Source organism: Hyposmocoma kahamanoa, unplaced genomic scaffold (genome assembly GCF_003589595.1).
Source record: "Hyposmocoma kahamanoa isolate Upper Pololo Valley unplaced genomic scaffold, ASM358959v1 65, whole genome shotgun sequence".
Lineage (NCBI taxonomy): Eukaryota > Metazoa > Arthropoda > Insecta > Lepidoptera > Cosmopterigidae > Hyposmocoma > Hyposmocoma kahamanoa.
In genome coordinates, this window is record NW_020653853.1 from 14,101,546 (window position 1) to 14,126,386 (window position 24,841).

General features: G+C 34.7%; 1 protein-coding gene across 1 annotated transcript; it reads right to left on the reverse strand.

The window, feature by feature from the left end:
• Nucleotides 1–23,600, reverse strand: LOC113231412 (neuropeptide CCHamide-1 receptor-like). The gene is made up of 6 exons (XM_026465723.1): nucleotides 23,420–23,600; nucleotides 7,732–7,958; nucleotides 4,660–4,790; nucleotides 3,172–3,360; nucleotides 1,718–1,821; nucleotides 1–142 (listed from the first exon to the last, which is right to left on the reverse strand). The coding sequence occupies exons 1-6, from the start codon at nucleotides 23,578–23,580 to the stop codon at nucleotides 1–3; spliced, it is 954 nt and encodes a 317-aa protein (XP_026321508.1). The 5' UTR covers nucleotides 23,581–23,600.
• Between the last annotated feature and the right edge of the window lie 1,241 nt (nucleotides 23,601–24,841).

Below are 24,841 nucleotides of genomic sequence, written 5' to 3' on the forward strand. Positions count from 1 at the left end.
TTACCTATTGAAATGCTTCCTAAATATGCCACTAGTGCAATAGAGAGCGATGGGGTTGACGCAGCTGTTCAGAAACGACGTACAGAATCCCACGATACGTAAACCGTGCCAGAAGCCATTGTAGTCCTCTTGCGCAGTTGGACTATAAAAAGTCGCTAGTATGAGTTACTCATTATTATTATTCTGTTCTCGGAGCGAAAAAGGACAAAACTATTTTTTTTTTTAAATTTGTGTTGTGAAACATTCATAGTCACATTTGGAATCAGGAAAAAAGACCAATCTACCTATATTTTTGAAGAAATATATCTCACTAATTGTTGAATATACTACAAGCTAGGCAACTGACATTAATAATTAGTTTTTATAGTGTAAAAAGTAACATTTCGTCGGAGATAATGCAATTACGCGTAACTATCATTATGAGTCTCCATTTCGGTAATTTAGTCGTCTAATCAAATCCGCGTGGCAACCAAATTTGCGTGATTTACGGGAATCTATTGTTATCAGTCCGTAGACAACATAAATTAATGCTTACTGTGCAAAAATGAAAGTCGTAACCATTGACCTTAGAATAATAACGCATAGAAACCTAGTCCGCACACGGTAAGTGAGGCAAATTGAAGAGCTCCCAATGGGGCTACACGAGCGGGCGGGCCTTCAGTGCTCAAAGGCAACTTGCACCGCGAACAGCTCAAGAATTTTATCTAAAAATGACGAAATGTGCGGTAAATGAGTGTAAAAATACGTCAGACAAACATAAAATAGATACTAACATCACATTCCACAAGGAAGTAACGTGTTTCAACTTGTATTTTTATATCAATATTCACTAAAACCGAAAATTAACCTACTACCAAAACTAGCCTACATGAATTTGATTTTTGCCTCACTTGTGACAGTTCGTTTGATATGAAACTATCATTCTATGCGTTATTATTCTAAGTCATTGACATAACAAAGTAATAACGTTAAATCCCACTCCTGTGAAAATTGGTTTGGTGTAGATACGCGCCTTTTACCTATACCACTTTTTTTTTGCATTTGCACTGTCCCCGACAATATGATGTTCATTATGTTAGAAACATTAATATCAAAGAATTTTACGTAGTAATGTACGGATCTGTGCCTTTATTACTTATCACTTACAATATAATAACACAAAACCAGCACAACTGAACATAATTGTGACCTTTAGTTCTATTAATGAATCAAGTATTAAATATCAAATATAAATTAATTAGGCCCTTTATATGATATAATTTTTTTTTTCTATTAAGTTAAAACATAAGATTAAGATATTTTTAAAAACGGATTATTAAAATACATTGAAACTTCCTGTATAAAACTTGTGACACGTATTTATGACATAAATAAACTACATAACATCAAACGTATATTTTAACTATTCCTTTTTATCAGAAAAATTTTATCAATATTTAAACACATTTATCTCCGAATTTAGAATTCGCTACTTGTGCCTTTCTTTCTTACGAAAGAAGTATTGAAATCACCGCCAAAGTTAAGTTCCCTGGATGCTTACAGGTAATGTCAATGTCTATTTAAATTTTGCAAAACGTTCACTATCATTCTTATACTTTACGAGGTCACAAAAAACTTTAAATTCCGTTTAATTACCGGACGATGTCAATTTTGGTTGATCCTTTACTAGATCCTTTACTTGAGTTATACAAATTGAAGGGGTATTAGGTATACTTACCTGTAATAAAACCACATCATGAAGACATGCAAGGGCAAGAAGCAAGCCGCAAATACTACTACGAAAGCCAGCACAGTAAGTGCCACTTTTCTTCTTGCACGCATCTGAAAAAAAAAAATTACAAAAATGTACACTGTGGCGTATCGTGTGCAAATTTTAATAATATGCCAGTTGACATGTCGGCTAACATTTACGTCTAACATCGGCAATGAATGGTTTCTTTTACTAATTAATTAGATACGTCGACAGACATAGCCAAAAGCAATACTAGATTCTGCTCTATCTGATATCTAGATACTACTTACTAGTATTAGTACTTAGCTAAGTAAGTATGTACCATAGAATACTAATTTCATTTATGTGTTTATAGCATTGTATTTTATTTTTGTGCGCCTCATTATGTCTTACATGAGATAATATATCGTTAAAGTTCACAAAAATATTGCTCCTCATTTAGAAGTGGGTAATAAAACTTTATATTTTGTTCAGTAACAGAAAGTTACAGAAAATCAACGCTTTATATCATTTTTTATCGCTATACAATAAGAGTCATATACCCTTAACATAACATCGAGCATTGAGGATTAGTAAGTTATTTTATTAAGTGCATATTTAAATTAATGTTGGGTAAATTCCTAAATTTCGGAGCTCCCTGTAATGTGAACTTTTGAGTAGGCATAAAAAAACAGAGTTACCTACAGAAATAATTATATGACAATCTACTTTTATTTTATAACTAAATAAGAGTTTGCAAAGTATTAAGGGAGTACAAAATGGATGTCCAAAAACGGAGTTACGAGGTTTTCAAATTTAATCGACGCAGTGATGTAATACGACGGTGCAAATTTGAAATGTCGTAAAGAATATTTTGTCATATTTTGTCGTAATGTAAATTATTCCTTACAACAAAATATCGCCTACGACATTTCAAAATTATATACATCTTCGAGACATTTTGTTGTAACGTCATTTTCCCTTACGACTAAATGTCCCATACGACTTTGTAAATTTCCACCATCAATATTTATTTGCACAAAACAGATTTTTTTATTTAATTAATCGTTAATGTACAAAAGATTAAAAATTATGTGATCGTTGTCTTAGTATTACTAACTAATAATACTAAGACAATAACATATAATAAAATAAATATTATATAAATAATAACGCACACACTCATAATCCGCACTAGGGAAACTCTGTGTCACGGATGTTATGGACACATAGAATACAACAAATTACACTCAAATTCACGAGAGAAATAAATGTAGGCCATACAAATATTTCTCCCGGCCCCGGGATAAAACCCGGGACCTCTGCGTGGCAGATCAGAATGGTAACGTTCGGCCACGGAGGCAATTATTAGTTGTTGCATATAAATGTGGTTCGATGACTTTACCATTTCTATTTGTCAAATGCAATTTCATTCGTGTGGTCGTTATTCTTTTGCCTACCTGTCTCTGAGTTCCCTGCATTTCTCCAGGCACGTTTTGTGTACTCAAAACAAGGTGTCTCGCCATTAGCACGTAGAACAGAGCTATGACAGCGAGTGGCAGGGAGTAGTACACCAGGAACTTTATTAACACCATCGTGCGAGGGTAGTTGTCACCCCACTCCATGGGATAAGGGTAGCACACTAAGAACTGAAATAATTAAATGTCTTTGGGTCACTTAACTATCTTTTTTTATATCTAGTAGTTACGCTTTTAACCGGTTATTGCATAACCGATAGTAATTAAGCTTACTAAGGTAAACTGATGCCACCGTGTACTTGTAGAAAGAACAATGGCAATCTCCCATGGAAATTTTTGTTGACATAATTTGTATGCGTCTATTTATGAAAAATATACGAAAATGTAGAGTTGAAATTTCTGAAAACAAATTTTGTTTTGGGTTTACTATTCTGAGAAGTCTAGAATTAAAAATATTCCAGTTTGAAATCTTGGAGGTTATCTGTTACGTAATTGAATAACATATATTTGGTGTATTATTATATTAAAATAAACTACAGAAGCCTGAAACAGAGTTAGTAGAACCTGAATGGTGTCGTGGGTTTGTGACGTGACGAAAGTTCAGAGGAAATTATTTTTTATACTGGTATGGTCAAAAGGCACGAAGTTAAGCTATAACAAAAAAAAAATGAGTTAATTAATACATATCCCAGACAATTGCAATAATATCTCGGAAGATTCGGACACTAATTACTTTTTTTGTGAAACGTGCCATCTATCTTTGATTTCGGGATTTTTTTGTCAGTTTTACTATTTTCTCGAGTGGCATTTTGGAGAAGGAATTATCTACTTTATTTTTTGTAATGAAGTAGTTTTTCTCTTATTACAAATCGGTCGAATCAGTACATTTGATATTAGAACTAACTTAATATGGACCGTATCCATACGTAGGTACTGAAATTCTTTTTTTGGCGGCTAGATGTTGTTAACGTCAAGAAACTAAGAAACTGACAGTTGTAGATATCAGTTCGGTTTTTTCCATCCTCTAAGGTTCGGTTACTACTTAGTCATTAGAGTTTCTTTTAAACATAATTTTATTTCCAGACATATAGAGGCCAGTATTATAATTTGAAAAACCTAATGAATATATTTTATTCAAACCTGTATTTAAGATATTTGAAGACGCTAATAAATTCTTTTAACTATGATTTTGCTATTGTTCTTTTGTATCCTAATTACACTTTTACTCAACAGAGCATTACAAGTTATTAAAATCATCTATCTCTACATGACGCGTATTGTCGACAATGGTTTAAGATATTAAAGGTCTCCAGTATATGTGACAATTGGCTGTCCCTTCTGGAACTGCTGGCACTTGTGATATAGATAGGATAGCAATAGTACTCAGGCAGAGTTCTGCTCAAGAAGGCTTTACCTTTAGTGAAAAAGTTTACATAACAGGGGCTAATATGTATCGACTATCATATATACCTGTGTAGTAGGATTGACAACAAAAGCTCTCACATAGGAGCCGATGTAGGCCGGCGCTGCTAACAATGCGGCCAACACCCATATGCCGACAGCGGTCGCTACTGTAAGCCTCGTTGCACGCTTGCTGCCTCCTATGGACAGTATAAAAAACTCATTAAGTCTCACAGTGGTAATTTATAGGTTGCACATACAACCCTTCTTATTTAGTGTTCCATGGTATTTTGCTTATTAATTTTCTTTGAACATGTTTGTATTCTGTTGTGTTAATTGAGTAAACAATGAATGTGGCAGCGTAAGGGCGTGTTCCCATGTTCTCATATCTGTTGAGACTATGTCGTGGACGTCTATTTTATCGTTGAACGATTGTCGTGTCTAGCTGTTTCTACTAGATCGTGCCGACAATTATCGGGTCACGACAGCCGCCATGTAGTTTGTACGACATGTTCGCATGAAGCTGCGATTATCTGTCGTCACATTTTTATCGTGTCGTTTTATTTATCATCGGCTGCCGTTCTAGCTGTTCCCATTGTCGCGACAGTCTGTCGTCGTAATATCAAAAAAGTCATGAAGGACAGTTAATCGTGTGGTATGTGAACAACTTCGTTGAAATATACAAGGCACGACACTTTAATCTGCACGACTATCTGTCGTCACGACATATGGGAACGCGCCCTTATGTGTCAGCGCGTATTTTCATATCATGCTTTAAGGCGTTTCAGTAATTGGGAATTGGTATGAGACTATAAATTTTACATGTAACGTGTCGTGCCCAACATCACTTTCTAGGTTGTAATTTATTGTACCTGTTCTTGTAATTCAAGTTGATGACAGTATTAAGGAGCTTTCTTAATCTATGATCAAGATATTCAAATATTCAATTTATTGAAGCAAAGTGAAACAAATTCGAAATTTTTGGAGTATTATTACAGGGTTATCTATCACAAACTCGAATTTTTTTCCGAAATAACGTTTGTTCGAATTTTCATTACTCCGAAAACCGAATTATAACGAAACCGTTGTTATTTCAGAATTATGTTGAATGTTTATCGCAAAGACACGATTAGGTTCGGTTAGGTTAGGTTAAGTTAGGTTTAAAAGAAAAAACATTTTCTTCTCAATATTACCTTCGAGGTTATGAAAATTCGAACAAACGTTATTTCTGGAAAATGTCATTTCGGACTACTGATAGCTAACCTTATTACAGATCACGCTCCGAGTATAAAAAAATATTGATCCCGGTTTCAGCCGTCAATTGGATTTCAAGGTTTTGCCCTATTTTGTTAAATACTTTCAACTTTTTTGTATATACAAACGTATAAATTTTAAAGATTTAAATTTTATATGAAAAGAGAATATCGTTTATGAATTTTCAAAAATATAAAATAATATTGCCTCATTGCTCCATGATTTATAGAACATCCTGTTGTTAATGCCGAACCCAAACCCATCACTGTTATGTCAATGTTTATGAAGCAGTGAATAGTTGGAAGGTAAACAGTTTTGTGCAGTAAATAATAGAGATCGTAATTCTGTATCCGATCATGATTTGCTGTTTCGTAGTCAAGTCTGTGTACTGGCACCATAATTAACTAACTATGACTATTTATACTGGTTTCCATTATGTACAATGTTCAATGTTAACCTAGTATTTATGTGGTCTGTGGTGTTAACCCAACAAAGACATTACGCTATCTTGTCTTCTAGTCAAAATTTTTAACAGTTCATAAAACGAGCCCAGTCAGACAGTCCCTTTTGTCACCGGAATGTTTATTCGTCCATTTGGAGTATTTTTGGGGTATTTTTTCCTGACGTTGTGCTATAACAACGAAAAGGTCCCGGAACGTGACTTGACCTATGTGAAGTGTTTATGCCAAAGCTATACTAGAACAAGTATGATATAATCAATACATTACTACGTGTTCTTAGATCTATAGTAAAATGATATAATTTCAATATGTCCATTGATCGAACGGTTTGAATGTGTCAGCTATTCTTTATCGCTTAATCATGAATTATTAAGAGTATGATTTAATAACTATTAGCGTACTTTTAAGTGTGTGCACGGGCAAGTACAATTTCTTCTATGTCCCACCGCAACGACGAGCAAGCGTTAATAGCCCCCTACACACAGTCACTCTATCGCGCGCGCTCAGGAGCATATAGGATTGCGTGCGGTAAAGCCTGCACGCGCAATCGTGCGCGATTACTTATTTAAATTTTTTTAAGCTAACGTTCTTTCGCGTGCGATTGCTCATGTTCGTTTTCGTTACAACGGAAAGAGCGTCCGTGTAAAGGCTAATAGTGCAGGACAGACCGTGTGGCGCGTGTTGGAGTGCGCGATTGCGCGCGCGACTGATGAGGGCAATCGCGCGGTCTTTCCCTTTTCCTTCCAATGTCCTTTATACGCGTGCTCAATGGCGCCCGACTGCTGTATCACGCGCGATAGTGTCTGGACAAAGCCCGCTATTTACTAATAACAGTTGTGTTCCATTCTACGTTTCGTGTAATACTCTGTTGTTAAGCTCGTGTACCCAGAGACTTAAAATAGTGTGTGATGTAATATTTTTTTGCTAGCACTACATCACGCGGTTCTAGTAACTTACCTACTATCTACCCAGTACCTACTGCCTACTAGTTACAGCAATTTTACCGCGGTAAGATTTCTTTTATTTTCCCAATATTTCAGAACGGTGACACTCTCCATGGTCACGGGTGGACTGGCGACGAGGTTTAAGAACAGACATACTTGTCTATCCTCTTTCGCTGTCGACGACTACCTTCATTCGTCTCGATTACTTTTGGCGTTACCATTGTCACTCACTTTTCCGACAAAGTAAACTCACTGTTTCCACACGCGAAACTAAAGTCGAATCATTTTTCTTATTAACGTTGCTAGCACTAAGCACCGGATTCCACGCATGTGATAGTTTAAATCCGTCTTCACGGTTAGCCGAAATATCAGGCGTATAAAAAGAAAACATAAATAAAGATAATCACACCGTGCTAAGAAACCAGTAATTAGTAATAATCATTATTTGTCTACGATAGTCTGTATCATAGTATGTTACGAACCTGTAGCATGAAGCTTTCTCAACGGATCTACAATAGCAAAGTATCTGTCAGCAGACAGGGCTGTCAGGGTAAAGACAGATACTCCTATACTGACGTCCTTGGCAGCTTCTGACACCCTGCAGACTGTCTCTCCCCAAGGCCAGGATTCCACGGTGTACACGATTGATGTGAATGGCACACAGGTTATGATGACTAGAAGATCGGCTAGGGCTAAAGAGAGGATGTACCTGGAAATAACAGAAAAAAGTTTAGTTCTTCTCTAAAAGTTTAGTTGCTTACTTCTACATTAAAATTTTTATGCTAGGTCGTCAATTCGACTGTATTTTTTTTTGTACGTATATTACGCGATAATTCTTTTTTGTTGAAAACAGGGTGCCTCACTTGCATTGGTCCCATTTAAATTTGAAGAAAATATTCCACCTCTAAGGTGGGCAAACTAGGGGATGCATTCGGTTTCGCGCACTTTCCGGTATTTCGATAAAACTTAGCAAATAGATGTAATAAAAAAGTAGAGTAGTAGAGCTCCTTTTAGTAGTAGAGCTCCGAGTAGTAGTAGAGTCCTTGTGAAAGAGTTCGTCCAGGGTAGTACTTGCTACCTTACCTATTTCTGCCGCCGAGCAGTAATGCCAGCATTACCGTCTTCCGGTTTTGAAGGGTGCTGGTGAAATTACAGGCACATGGAAGTTGTCAACTTACGTCTAAGGGTTCAGTGGGAGTGCTCCTCAGATCTATGCGATTTATAGCTCTGAGTGGCACTGCAACTATGGACAGGCGTGTAGCTTACCATCAAGCGCACTTCTTCGTCAGGTCCCACTTTCAAAATTCCACGAACTTTTGAGGTCATTTTTTTTAATAAAAAGTTATATACATATAATTATTATAGAAATACATTTACCGGTTTTTATGGTTGTACTGAGCATTTTCTAAATGTGGTTCGTTATTATTTATCTGATTGCAGCGTAGATATTTACAAACACTTTTGCAAATTAAACGGGCACCATTGACTTACAAATAAATGGACGACGGGTCTAATACAAAAACCACGAAAAAAACTGTCCCAAGTCAACCTATTTAAACGTAGCACTACGTAGTAGACGTACACGTTAGGGATTTAAAAAAACTAAAACGTTGAATTTAAATTGTAATGTCATCGCAGTACTGTCTAATTTTGCTTGCTTCGCTGTCAGTCGAACAAACGAAGACTAAAGCGTGAATGACGCTCTGTATACGATTTTAACGCCCTATAAGTTCGGACCCTTTTTAGCGCGGACCCGACGTCCATATAATTGTAAGAGTCAATGACGGGAACCTAAAAGTTTTCTTTACAACCTGTTACAACCATTCAAATCTTTAAAAAAATAAGATTTTGAATGAATAGGAATAAATCAGAAAGATTTGTCTACTTGTAAGAGTATTAGCAGGTAAGATAAAATGTTCTAAATTTGAAAAATTTAAATTGATTCAAACACTATTCGATTTAAATTTAAAGGTTTGTTGGCGTTGTGTATGTAGTCAGACGCTGTGTTGTTTATTAAAATTTAATGTTCATGTAATTTTAATTTATTGATTTTGCTGTCCATTGCTTGTTAAAATTAATTTTTCGAATTTTATATCGTTCTATAGTCGGCAGGATTATACTCGCTGGTAAAATCGTGACTCTTCTTGAAGAAGGCTTTGTCAATTTTATGTATGTGTACACGCTAAGAAATTCTACGTGTCTGCTACAGAAAACGTAATTAAAAAGAAGCGATTGTCGCCTATTTCATCAAAACAAGGAAAATATATAATATAAATATAATATAATAAGAAAAGGCTGTATGATAGAACCTTCGCCTATCCAAAGTAATGGGTGAAAACTTATTAAAAAAAATTAAATTAATTTTATACAGTTTGGTTTTATCTCCCGCAATGTGTCGTAATCAACGGCAATGTCATCAGGTGAGTGGACTCCTAGTGTTTTTCAATTCCCCTTTGTATATTTGTATATTTTTGGTTATTTATAAGTCTGTTTGCTTGACTAGACGCTATTTTTTGATGCACGTAAACAATGTATAATAATGTGACGTAATTAGGAGTTGTAGTATGAAATTGATCTTCTAAGCTTTTAACTACGTCAAACACGAAGACTGGTGAGTGGTACCTGCTAATGCCGCGCAAGTGCTTGGAAATAGCGACTTGTATACAGCAGATACAACTAACGACCGCACTGTGTGGTTTTTGCTTGCTCGGAATAATGAAGAGTTGCGAGCTATTTTTGAAGCCGCAGCATCACAAATTACAGAGAAAGCAGGAGAATGGTCTAATGTGTCTATACCTGTACTACTGAAACCGGTAAAAACTAAAAAACAAACTAGAAATATGAGTACCAACACCACAGCTTGTCCATCGACCTTCACTGCCACTTCTACGCGATAACGATAGAACGCGTACTAATGAACAAATCGTCTCTATCTTGCGAGAATTGCCTTAGCTTCTTTCGACTACATTTTTTTTTGCAATTTAGATAATTACCTACAAGGGAATCAGTCGAAATTGAGTCTCATTAGACACCTTGTGTTTCCCATGCCTTATTATTCTACCGCAAAGGTACATATGAGCTTCTAGCAAAGAAATGTGTTTAGAGGATTGATGGCATGCGTAATTTGATTAAATAAATGTTTTCTAAAACATTTTTAGTTCGAATTGTGCTGTGTAGGTCGGAAATTGTATACTTTAACTTTTATTACAAAAGTTGTAGTGTTAAAATTTCTTCTTACAACAAGTATGAAAAATATTTATATCTGTTAATTTATTTACTAGGCACACCAACAGTCGCTAGAATAATTGCATGCGTTATTACATTTGAAAAGCTTAATCTAATTCTGTAACTATAATTAGTTACGCAAATTAGAATAAGTTTTTGCATGCGAGGACCACATGCAATAAAAAAAGTCAAAATAGTAAACTTATTATATTTCTCCTTCTTTTTCTTTTGTAATACTATTGCCCGCTTATGACATTTATTCTCACTGCCTTGGGTTAGCTGACAGGGATCTCCATCATTTGTTTGGCGCAAGAAAGAATATACATAACTTAATGTTTTACGAATATGATGTATGAATATAATAAACAAACTTTAAAAAAAATCAACTTACTTCAAAAACCACAAACAGTCACTACACTAAAAAGCGAAAAATAATAAAATAGAGATTTGATCCAAACGACAACAATGCACGTTATTATTTTTATTCATTTTGTCGTATTTCGTTTTGTACACAGTATTATAATAACTTATTTTTAATAATCTATCTACATTTATGATTTATATGACCTGCCTCCGTGGCCGAACGGTTACCATGCCGGACTGCCACGCAGAGGTCCCAGGTTTGATTCCCGGGGCGGGAGAAATATTTGTATGGTCTACATTTATTTCTCTCGCGAGTTTGGGTGTAATTTGTGGTTGTCAACGTGTGTGTCAATGGCACCCGCGAAATAGGGTTTCCCTGGCGTGGGGGCTATCTTGAGTGTGTGCGTTATTTATTTATTATTTATTTGTTTATATATAGGTACAATTACAACGTAATTATTCTTGTCCAAACCTATATTACCTATAATTTTAATAAAATCTTATTATAGGTATGAGTTACCTATTGATCGGTTTGAAGTTTTACTTTACCACTAAAAAAATGTTATATTCAAATATTTACAATATCTAATTAGTTATTTTTGGAGTTGGTGTCAGTATGTATTAAAATGGATTTTGGCACAGTAAAAAAGTAACAAATAATTAAGAAACTCAAAACGTTATATAACGTACTAAAAATTTATTAGTGTAAAAACTGTACCTACGAAAACCCTTGGAAAGGCTTTGCCCATGTTTTGTTTTTTCTCCTATATGGTTAGGCTGTATTCACGGACGAAAATAAACAATGGAAGTGCCTTAAGCCGATTACTGTTAGAACCGATGTCGCCAAAACTCACACATTGTTAATTTTAAACACTACGAAATCGTCAAATTTAAAAACGACGCGGCGCGACGTTACGACGATTTCCTTCAATGTGCTGCCATCTAGCAGTTAATTGCTGAACAACGACGAATTGGAGTTATTTCGTTAGTTCTCCAAAAAAGAAGCAACCATATCTCAGGGATATAAACTTCACTTTCGTTTCTTGTAACAAAAAATTATTTCGATAAACAGAAAATTGAAAATATATTAAAACAAGACGTACCGATGATATAAAATACTACAACGGGCACTGACTTACAAATAAAATGGGTAATATTTTGGTGCGGCTGTCATTTTTGCCGTCCAAAACATCACAATAAGGCCTTTTTCTACGATTTTAAAGAATTTGCGCGAAAGAATGACACAATCATACCATACAAAGCAAAAATGGCGGACTGAACTCAATTGGTTCTAAGGAGACCTAATGTTGGCACGCGTCGAATGCTATATAACCAGTTCTACTGTATTTGTTGTGTGGTTGTATTCATAATACGACTGTAATTAATTTGTATTACTTAGTACAGTAGTAATTAAACTATTTCAATGACAATTTTCAAGACAATAGTTTGTGTTTTGCCATAAAAGATGGAATTTCAATAATGCCATATTGTATATAATAATATACATTTTACATATAATTTACTGTTTTGAGCGTGAATAATTCTGTAGAGGAAATGAAACCATGCCGCTATAATTTAAGCAACGCACCTAAATTGTTATCTAGTTTCCTAAATTAGAACATTCAACAAGATATGGCAAAATGAAAATTGCGAAGGGTAAAACTTTGTTCATTACCACAAAAATATTTGATTTAGTCTGTTGCGTACCGATTGTATCATAATATACAGGATACAATAATAATATGTAATTTTAATCCGGTTTCGCGCGCTTTCCGGTAACCCACTAAAGGTGTTAATAATCATTAACAAAAAGTTAATAATCGGTTACCGGAAAGCTTCAGTATATGTACATATAAACAAAGTTTGAGTAGACAATTTTTGCATCTCAAAATATGACTACACTTGTTTAATAGACTTTGCATAAATAAATAATTAAAATATTGTAGGATATCTGTGTTGCGGATTTGTTAAAACTGATGAGATACTTTTACTTTACTACTTTTACACTACTTTTTTATGATATCAAGTGACGGGACGAACAAGTCGTGGATTTAAGGAATAGATCCGATCGGGTAGCCCATCCGATTCCCGAAATCAGATGGGTTTCCGAGCGAAAAGATGAACCTGATTCCTATTATATATTTCTAATTTGTGAGTTAAATAGAACAACTGTTCCGATTTGAAATGTCAAAAGTTTCCGATCGGCCAGTTGTGAATCGCGACTATACCCCTCGACTCGGAAGAGACGCAGTTTCCGATCGCAGGGCCTCTCCCGATCGGAAACTGCTCAATCAAAATCAAGCTTCTGGTGTTAAGCGACAAGCCTGTCCGTTATAGTGTCACTAAGAGCTTTAAATCGCAAAGATCTCAGAGACTTTGCCACCACGCCTGTCACCCTGAGACATAGTTGACAAGTTTCATGTGCCTGTAATTTCACCAACACCATTACATCCTACTACCTTTACTTTACATTACAAGCAAAGTTTGTACATATTTTAGGGAAGTAATTAACTAAAATATAATAATATTCTAATCTTCAATCAACTTAGGTTGAGGTCATTCGAACGAAATTTCAGTTGTGAGTCGCGTTATTTTAATCGCGTAATAATTTACATTGCATTCGGTTTCATATAAAAGTCCGGTATATGCACAGACACACGCCGACGCAAAATGAGTTGACTGCCGACTCATACGCGTAATTACCACCGAACTTCGGTGGCACTATGTGACGTACTCGTAAGGGTGGAGGGAGAGGCGAGGGAAACATTTATTGGCACATGGTAGTATTTTACAAATCTGACATCACCATAAACATCACATAAACTTTCACATAGTAGATGAAACTGCCCACACTCCGCCTTTTCATTTTGAGTGGACTTATCCAGCTTCTTTCTCTAACACCACTATAGTTTCATAATCGCACACTATTTTTAATTGATCCATGAAATTGTATGATTCAAACACCTCATATACTATCGCAACTGATTAAGATACGTTCGCCTGGCGTCCCAATCAAATTTCAGTCGAACGTGAACTACGTGACTCAAAAGACGCGAGTCACACAGCTCAGATGATTACGCTCGTCTGGTCTCACCCTATCTCGGATATATTGAAAATTTATCGACATTTTAACTGACACCAGCAGAGATGATAATATAAACGACTTAAATCAACGGAGGAAACTCATAAAAACCATTATTATCACACAGCTTGTATGGCTCATAATTATGATTCTGAAAATAGGGAAAATAGGCGCTTTGTCGTCGAGTTGCGGATACCAGCCCGTTGCACCAAGTACCAAGTACCAAGTAATTATGATTCTGAGGTCACAAACAAGTAACTATTACCATATTTTCTAATTTGCATGAGGGGAAATAGACAAAACATTTCGCCTATGAATATATGATACTACAGATTTGAAACCTAAATATAGCGCAGATTTTTTTTAAGCATGACGTAGAAAATTTTATACACTTTTAGAATTTTGATTACTTGAATTTTTGTATTAAGTTGCCATGGTAGTCCATTTTTTACAGTGTGAAGTGTTAAAGTTACCGTAAAATAATTTATGTTTACAATTGAAGAAAAACAATTAAAGACATTTATTTTTGTTTTTAAACTTTACCAATTTCGGCTTACTTTGGCATTGTATTCATTAGCGCGGGCTGCTTGGGTAATTGTTACAAAAATGAGAACAATAAAATTTGCAAATTTGTAATCGTAATAATTAAAAATGTTACACAGGACGTAACGTAAAAAAATTTCTATAGAATGTTCTTTGACAAAAAAAAACTCCGTTCATCTTTATGTCTTTTTTGAGCTGTTACAAACTGGGCATCACACTGGTCCCGGTTTATGGTTGAGTTTTAGGACACTCTAAATGCAGTTCGCCAATAGTGAAATAGATGCCACAAAGATAGACAAAAACAAACAAAAAGTGAAAGAACAACTACGATACGCTCGCACGTGTAAAGATGTTCGTAGAGTCACAATTGAAAGTTCGAAAACTTACCGAAGATTAAAGACGTGTTAACTTTTCTTCATATGAAAAACAACACAAAGCTATCGCTTTAACGAACTATATTTTTCTCTCCTTTTCAAAACATTTTGATTTATGAATGGCTGTAACTTTCTATTTTATTTTTCAACAAATTTAATTTTTTTTTCTCTCTTGATTTTAAATGCGAATGAAAAGCATTTACACCCAATATAATTAATGTTCCCTATTACGTAACTATGATCCAAGATCAAACCTAATTGGCAGATTAGTTGTGTGTATGAACACTTAGGTAAGAAGGCAAGGTTGGCTACCAGAAATTAACTTACTATACGAAACTGATAATATATTACATTATAATGAATGAAGCAGCGTAATCATAAATTAAGTTCGCATTTAACTTGCATCTCACCTGATGGAAAGTGACGATGAGGTAGACGATGGAGGATTCACACTTAAATAACGCCTATTTACTCTCGCCTTGAAAAGGCCCAAGTTACTCATTTCAGAGAACAAGTCTGCAGACCGAATTCCACTCTTTAGCCGCTCGCTATATAAATGTGGAAGCGAAACGTTTCGTGCGAATCCTGGGAATATCCACATAGGGATGGAACCCCAGCACACGTCTGGTCCCCCGGTGATTTAAAGGGGAATGTGGAATTAATGCGAGCAATTCTCTCGCACACTCTCAGTGATATTGTCCTGTTCAATATATATACGATAAGCAGGCAATATTAAGGCGGCCTTCAAGGCTCTGCAGCTTCACCTCTACTAATTCCAAGTCACCTATCTCTAACTTCCTCTAACCTCTTGGTACGCTTTTCAATCGAAGGTTGCCTGCATGAATATATAATGTATATGATCATCAGTGGTCGGAATTAAGGGAGTTAATTTAGCTAAACTAAAGAATAACGTGGACATTCTCTTTTACATATCCCAAGACTTCTTGAAAATGATTATATTTGAATACGCGTGTTATTTGTTGAAATTTGAGTACATTGGCGACAAATTATTATTTCTTAATAAGTATTTCCTACAAATTATTGCCTGAAAAAATAATATTGTAGTTGTGTTTCTACAGGTACTTATTTCATAACGTGTTTAAATATTTCAGCCATTTAAAAATTAAACATTAGACAACCTATATTTGGGAATGTTTAGAAAATAAACAGTAAAATAAAAAATAAATTTTATACACATTGATGACGAAATGTGTATGTCCATACTAAGAAAACGTTCATACTTTAGGTAAATTAACTCCCTCAATTCCGATCAATGAGGATGATGATCATCAAAATAGCCAAAAGACGTTGCCATAACGACCGATCTTGCAAGCTGTTTGCAACCATCATCCGGTCAGTGGTCCACCTCGTGTGTGGTAACCCACGCTGCGTCGTCCGGTACGCCGCCGCCCCGGTTCCAATAAAGTATAATTAAAAGTTTGTAGTAAGTCAAAGAATCAAATAATCACACATTAAACAGTATGCCAAGTTTGATTTGTGTAGCGTGCTTATAATATAATATTTTAAACGACTTTAAAAAAGGAGGAGGTTTTCTATTCGACTGTATTTCTTTTGTATGTATTTTGATGATTCTTTTTTTCTCGGAAAGAGGTACTTAGGTCCCTTTTTGAGTTGAAGAAAAGTTTCCACCTCTAAGGGTAGCAAACTAGGAGATGAATACGGTTTCTCTCGCGCTCTTTCCGGTAACCGATTTCAATATTTGTGAAATAGACGTAATTCCAAGAACTTTTTTCATAAACATTTTTCAAATTATGTTCGATAATTTTTTTTAAATACGGTTTTTGTTAATTATTTTCTTTTGTTGGAAAGAGGGTACCTCAGTGTTGGTCCCATTTACATTTGAAGAAAACATTCCACCTCTAAGGGTGGCAAACCAGGGGATGAATCCGGTTTCGCGCTTTTCGGTAATCAATTTCAATAAAACTTGCCAAATACATGTAATTGCATGAAGATTTGGGGTCGGTTTCTTTTTATAAAAAAGTTATAGCAAGATGAGCTTTTGGGACACTTGGACGTGCATAAAATAGGCTTCCTAACACACAAACACTTCCTATTATTATCACATTGCTTTGTTCACCTATATTTAACAAATTTTGGACATTGCCTAATGTACGTTCGATACCGTACAGAATACATAAACCAAGTTTATAATAGAGTTTATTTCATACTTTGACTGACTGTTTTAGGCATTGTATGGAATACCGGATTATATACAATACCGATAACACATATAGTTACGTAATTCATTGAAGACAATTTGAAGCCGTATTGAAACACATTTTTTAATCACTTGTAGAGGGGTACCTAGTTAAATTTCGGGCACTTGAGTCTTTTTAATTCTAGGGTATTACGGTGTAGGGACGGTGGTAGCCGGGGATATTGGAGACGAGTGAAACCAACGAGTGCGGTTACAAGACTGAATATTTATTGTATAACATATAATTATTCTAAGTACATTACACTACTATTAAATAAGTATACTACACTTACTACGTCACACCTCACTCGCAACTATAAAAAAAAGTAGTACAACTTTTTTTACATACAAAAGAATGCTAAATAATACTATATTATATTAATAAAACATCATAATATTACTGTTTGTTTCTAAATACGCTTACCACTAGTTGATAAATTTTTTTTAAACTTAGTATACATAGACATACGTTTAAAAAGACATTTTAATATGTATACAAAATAAGTAAATGTATTTTTTTTTCACTTAACGCAGTCATTGTTTGTATAGTTTTATTTGATTCTTATGTACAGTAATCAGCTTGTTATTTTTAAGTACATCTACATTACGTGAAGCGTCTCGTATTACTTCATATGGACCTGAATACATACTACTGAGCTTGTTACCAGTTTCATTTTTTATCAAAATTTAATCTTTTTAGGTAACCGAGTTCATGTTCTTATCGAAATTTAATTTTTGGTTCAGTTTGCTTTTGAGTAAATTTTCTCTAGCTTCTTTTTGTGATAGTTGTAGCTGATATTTAAGTTCCAATGCATAATTGTCGTGACTGTATAACGGTTCTACAATGATGCTCGTTAAATTACCAGGTAAACTTCACAACTTACCAAAAACAAGTTCGTACGGAGTGTATCCCGTAGACGAGTGTACTGACGTATTGTATGAGAAGTTCCAGTACGGCAGCCACTCACTCCAATAGTCCGGATGATTATCTGTTTATATTCTCAAAAAATTACCTAGACCTTTATGCGTGTTTTCCAAGGCTCCTATGCTTTGGTGATGGTAAGCTGTCGACTTAATTTGTGAAATTTGTAATAATTTACATACCTCGGCTATTACTGCTGATAAGAACTCTGTTCCACAGTCTGTACCTATACAATTTGGTATACCATAAACTAATATGAAATTATTTACGAAAGATTTTGCAACCTCATTTGAACTTTTAGTAATCAACGGGTAAGCTCCGACGTACTTTGTTCATTCGCATTGTATAGTTAAGATGTAGCTATTCTTATAGTTGTCTCTGTCTAAGGGTCCAACAAGATCCAAAAATATTTTGTCAAAGGCTGAATTGGCAGTAGTGGTAATTACCATCGGCTCTTTAATGTGATGGTTTGTATGTTTTTGTTTTTGACATTTATCGCAACGAGAAACAAATTTCTTAACATCAGTTTCTAAACCGGGCCAATAATACCGTCTTCTGATATTATTAAGTATCCGCTTGATACCCGCGTGGCCATTAGTGGGCAACAGGTGGAAATCGTTTAGAATCACCCTACGATCATCCTTGTCATCTATTCTATTCAAATTTTTACTCGTTGCCCGGTCCAATTCTTATTTTTACGTATCTCATCTACTAAGTTTTTAATAAAATTCTCATTATTTTTATCTTTTAATAAACATAGCTCGCTCACGTTACACTATTTACAAAACATCTCTAACTCACGTACAAATTCGGCTCGCGTAAATTGTTATCGTGAATTAGGAGTTATATAAATCGTATTATACTCAGGTACGTATATTAATGATTTTTTATTTGAACTTTTCAATATTTTACCTTTTATTTAAATTATTTTCTGTAATAAATACCAACTCTACTGATTCCGAAGGTTTTTTATAAATATCCACTACATTCGGTTGATTAGGCCGTTTGTCGTTGAATACTATATCGATCTTAGAATCCCTACAGTTAAATTGTTTTTTTCATTGCGCGCGCGTCATTCCGTTTAAGTTTTAGTTTTACATACTCAATATTAAAATCATACTCCTCCAATGTCAACCTGAATTTTAGTACACGGCTAGTAGGATCTTTCATATTAAATAAGTATATGAAAGGTCTGTAGTCCGTATAAATTTTGAACTTACGGTCGTAAGTATAAGTAAGGTCTGTAGTATTTTACTCCCCATACAATTGCTAACAATTCTTTTCCGATGATAGAGTAATTGAGCTCGGCTTTATTCAAAGTCCTATTAGAATACGCGACCGGGCGTCCGTCCTTGTTAGATAGAATTGCTCCTATGGTGTATCCTGAAGCGTCTGTTTTTAAACTAAATTCATTTTCTGGTGAAAAATCGGGATACTGTAATAATGGAGGCGATATTAATAATTCTTTTAATGATTGAAATGATTTTTCACATTCTGAATTCCATTCAAAAGTTACATTTTTCTTACAAAGTTTATTAAGCGCATGTGCTTTCTCGGCAAAGTTGGGAATGAACTTCCGATAATAATTTAGAAAAGCCACAAATCTCCTTACTTCTTCTACATTTTTCGGAACTGGGTAATTTTTTACAACTGTAATTTTGTCGAGGTCGGGTAAAATTCCGTCAGCAGTTACTAAATGTCCGAGATATAAAATTTGTTTCTTCAAAAAATTTATATTTTTCGGGATTTAATTTCAGGTTAACCTTATTTAGTCTGTCAAAAACATTAATTAAATTTTTGTTGTGGTCCTGTAAGTTTCTACCAAAAACTATTAAATCGTCCAAATAAACAAGGCATTTTTTATAAATTAATCCTGACGTTGCCAAAAAAATCATACGTGAAAATGCACTTGGGCTGGTTTTTAGACCCATTGGCATCCGTTTCATTTGAAATTAACCAGAGTTAAAAGCTGTGTACTTTCTGCAATTTTCTTCAAGTTCTACTTGATAGTAACCCGAAAATAAATCTAAAGTTGTAAAATATACGCTTCCCAATAAAGAATTTAAGATTTCAACTATGTTTGGTAACGGGTATTTATCCTTCTATCCTTACATCATATCCTTGTACACTTTCGTTTAGTTTCCGGTAATCCACTACTAAACGCAATTTTTTCTCCTTTCAATTACATAATCGTCTAATAATTTTTTGAGTTGTTTTTCGCTGTCTAACTTTTGAGTTTGAGGAACTCTATATTGTTTTGTAAAAACCGGTGCTACTCCTGGCTTAATATAAATAGATTGTTTAAGTAAACTCGTAGTCGTCAGTTTGTCGCCTGGAAGATGAAATATTTGAGAAAATTTTGCACAAATACTTTCAATAGATTTCTTTTCCTCACTATTTAAATGGTCTAAATTTATTTGAGAAAATATTTTTTTATTCTCTCGGCATTTCCGTTACACTTTTCAAAAGAACATATTTCATAATTTTTGAAAGGTTCTATTTGCAGCTCTTTTATTTCTAATGTAATCTCGTTCTCTGTTGTATTCAAAATTTGGATAGGTATTTTACCTAATGTTGGTCGTACGAGCTTGCTAAAAATACTCCCTTTTCAATTTCTTGTGAATAAATAGTATTATCTTCCTCCAAATTTAATGAAATAAAATGTATACTTTCTGATCGTGAAGGTACCCTAAAGGTATTTTTGTGATATTCTTGCAACATTTCCAATCTTATTGCATTATTTGTAAGTATGCTAGTAATTCTCAAATTGTTATTTTCCAAGTCTAGAACTGCGGAGTACTTTTTCAAAAAATCGTGTCCTAAAATACCACTTGTTTCACATGGCAGTGAATTAAGAACGTAAAACTTGTGTTCAAATATTTCACCTTCGGCCTCTAAAGATAAATAAACATATCCAATTGCTTCTACTCTACCACCAATTCCATTTATTATACTTCTCTCCTTACAATACGAAATATTATTCTCCTCAATGTGTTTATGTTTGATGCCCGAAATGAATGCACCCGTGTCCACTAGCCAAATTTGATTATGATTATTGAAACGTAATTGGACATGAAGTGAATTCTGGCAAGACATGATGATATCATTAGTCATGAAAAAATTCCGAAGTGTCGTTAGTTGTAATCCTTTGTTCTAAATCGGGATTACGTGTCGTTGCAACATTCACGTGGAAATTACCACTACGCCTACGGTAATTACTAAATTGATTCCTACCTGTACGTCGACCACGTCCTCTGCGTGCACCGCGAGATCTTGTCCAGGTGTCACGATTGAATCCTCTGGCGCCGTAGCTCTGCTACTGGGGCTGGTAGTTCTGGTTTCTCTTACCGTAATTCCCTCGAGTATGATTATAATTGTAATGGGGTGCGCTTTGATAACGCCTGTTATAACGGCCTCTGAAATTGTCAAGTCTGTTATAATCCATACTAAAAATATCGCCGGAGGTTGAGGAAGTCGCATTATCCTCGTCTTTAGCTGCTTGCATGGCCTCTGTCAATGTACTAATATTTCTAGCTGCTATTATCGTGCTGAGTCGACGATTGCGCAATCCGTCCGCGAACCGCTTAACGGCGTATTTTTCGTTTATCGTCTTCAATACATTATATTTGCTGGAATCTCCGTCGGCTTGCGCAATCGTTAACCCTACGAATAATTCAGAAATTTGACTCCCAAAATCATCAATAGACAAATGATTTTGCTGTATTTTATGCAATTTGTCTTGAATATCCGCTGCTGATTTTTTCGGTAATAGTCGTGATCGCATATCATCCAATAAGTTGTTAACTGAACTGTAATTTGTTTCTAATTTTAATTTTGCTTGTTGCGATAGTCGGCTTTTCAATAAAAATTTTACCAAAATTTTTTTACTTGCGTCATCTTTCAGAATGGAATTATAATAGTCAATACCGGCAATTAATTGCTTGATGCTTGTCTCATCGTCGGTCATTAATACTGGCAACAAATTTAACGTAGTCTTAAGATCAAACTCCATTGAATTACATATTTTTTTTTTGTAACTTTACACATTCTTCTATTTCATTGTACAATACATTAAACATACTAATCCTTTCTTTAATTATTTTAATTTCCTGTTCCTTTATTAATCTACTTTCTATAATCTTTGCCTATCTCCTCTATTTTACTACGCAAAATATTTTGTAGTTTTTTCGCTTCCTCAAATTTTTAAGCACTATTTCACCTTCTCTCCGTATTGGTCCTATCTTAATTAAATAAGTTATTATTTGTAATAAAGATTCATGTAAATTGTTTATTATTTCCATACCATAAAAGTAAACTTAACATCCTTATCTCCGATTGATTAATTTATGAATATCCACTCACTTATTTACCACGTAATTGTCTCATTTTCACTTTAAACACTATTTACACGCACACATGTATATATTTAAGCTTCTCCTTGATTTTTGTGGTATTCTACCACTATAGCTCGCGCTCTTCTTGTTATTTTCTTGTTATGGCAGGTATTAATAATCCGCATAGTGAAAAAAATTATCCCAAGAAGTATGGCTGCAATTAAAAGCCATAAAGTTAAACTTATATGACTCATATAATTGATGGCTTCATGAGCGTGTTGATTCAATACGTTGCTGTATCCAACTTGAGTGATAATATCGTGTTTATCCTCAGTATTTGGGGTTGTAGGACTCGGCGCTGCTGGTTTACACATGTTTTCAACGGGTCAAAAGTAAGTTTCACTCCTTACATTTTATTTTAGTCACAGTTCACTGGTAGGTTTGCACTGTGTTGCGCGACACGCATCCAAATAAGGCAGGGTCGCCATGTAGGGACGGTGGTAGCCGGGGATATTGGAGACGAGTGAAACCAACGAGTGCGGTTACAAGACTGAATATTTATTGTATATAGTTATTCCAAGTACATTACACTACTACTAAATAAGTATACTACGTCACAACGGACTTAGTAATATATAATTATATAACTTCTTAAACTGTGAAGCAAAATATTTTGAGAAAGCCTGCGTGCTGGAGAACGTTTCTAAAACTCTTGAAAGTAAAAGGAAGTCCCTAACAATTAACCGAATATGTAGAACACATTAGAATGATATTTGTTGTAACCATGATATATTCCGTGTTAGCCTTCCCGCATTAAAAAAGTCCTTTGAACTATTTTTAAACCTTTTTGTATTTTAAAATTGTTCTTTATTTATATTTAGTTCATAATATCACGTAATTTACAATTTTCTGAATGCCGCGTACAGTTGTAATTGGAATGCAAAAAAATAATGTTGTAATCTGTTTTCTGTAATTTGTACCATTACAATAAAAATAAAAATGAAATAAAATAAACTCGCATTGGGGTACTATCGTCTATGGCTTAAACCTTCGTATCGTATCTGAGATCATACAATTTATTATAGAATAGATTAATTAAGTAAACTTACGTATTAGGCACATTACGCATTGCCTTATGCCGTACGAAGACGGCTACAAGTGTCCCATTTCCAACAACGCCGATGACGAAGATAAGTGCAAATATGAGGGGTACTATGTATGTTTCAGGTCTTTCATAGTATGGCTGGTATGTATGTGACACATTCATCATTGCCTCGAAGGATTCGTTGCGGCCCTCTTGACTATCCATCTTGCATAGTATCTGGAACAAATAAAAATAAAGCTCATAGATGATCAAAATAATTTGGTTGGAAAGTAAGGAATGGTAAAATTTTAAGTTTCGCCAGCTGCCGCAGCCGCTTCCTTTCATCTTTACAGCTACCGATATTTCAAAGTTACGCTGTATACTTATTTATTTTTATTTGTTAATTTCTTTGTATGTGAATAGCAATGAATCTTTATCAAGATCTAGGCCCCCAATGCAGTATTTAAGGCTTACAATAATAATAATATGCAAATAGTAGTCTCACTGTATTTCACAGTGACTGTGTCATTACACAAAATTGTTTTCTTTCATCGCAATTGTCACCATATTTATTTCGGTTGTAACACGGTGGCCTCGAGGGTGTAATTGAGTCTTTGCTGAAACGAACCCTGAACAAACATTGTACAAATTGACTTACTCGATGGTATTTTTTTTTATTAATGTGGTTTTTCGCTGCACATGTTCATATATTATTTACTTAGATACATGTCAAAAGAAATGAAAAAGAAGTAAAAAGGAACTAGTAACGACTTGACAAGGCGAATTTAATGTTCACATTTTGAGCATTTGCTCACATTAAAGAAGCGGTTGCCGTGCCGCTAGAACGTACACGGCATTGATTTGCAAGTTGACGAAGAAATTAATACACGTGTGTATAAGGTGGGTTGTGTCGATAGTAGCTACACGGATGTTTAGTCCAATAACTTATACAGCTCACTCGAACGGCGTTTGCGATTGAGGTATTCTTTTTCGTTTAATTAGGCATTTAATCGAAAGATTAGATAAAATTGTTTATGAACTTGATTTATATTATATGATATCAATATCATTATACCGCTACTGCTAAAGCCTACGTATTTGTAATATACACGGCGTAACAAAAAGGTGCAATTATACTTCAAGTGGTGATCGTACTTGTGACAACAAACAACGTTAGTAATAAAAAGAGTTTTCTAATTAAATTTTTGATTTTTGCAAATAATACATTTATATAAAAAATAAAGGGGAGAAGTAGTCCGAGATAATTGTAACAGGATAAAATGAAATGTAGAGGAAACGGAGTTGGATGAGTGGTGTAGGATAGGAAATGTATGAGTGATGGAGGAGGATGGAGACGAAGAGGTGACTCGGGTTGGAGGTATCAGAGCTCGGAAAAGAGCTCGGCGGCGAGCGATTTCTCAGAAGTTGACGAGATGACTCCGTCACG

What these genes read in the sequence shown, in the direction of transcription:
- LOC113231412 (XM_026465723.1), bottom strand. Translation starts at nt 23,580, where the DNA reads ATGATGAATGTGTCACATACATACCAGCCATACTATGAAAGACCTGAA. An exon ending in GAGAAAGCTTCATGCTACAG is followed by an intron (nt 4,791 to 7,731) that starts GTTCGTAACATA and finishes TACTGTCCATAG; the next exon opens with GAGGCAGCAAGCGTGCAACG. An exon ending in TGCAGGGAACTCAGAGACAG is followed by an intron (nt 1,822 to 3,171) that starts GTAGGCAAAAGA and finishes TTTTTTTTTCAG; the next exon opens with ATGCGTGCAAGAAGAAAAGT.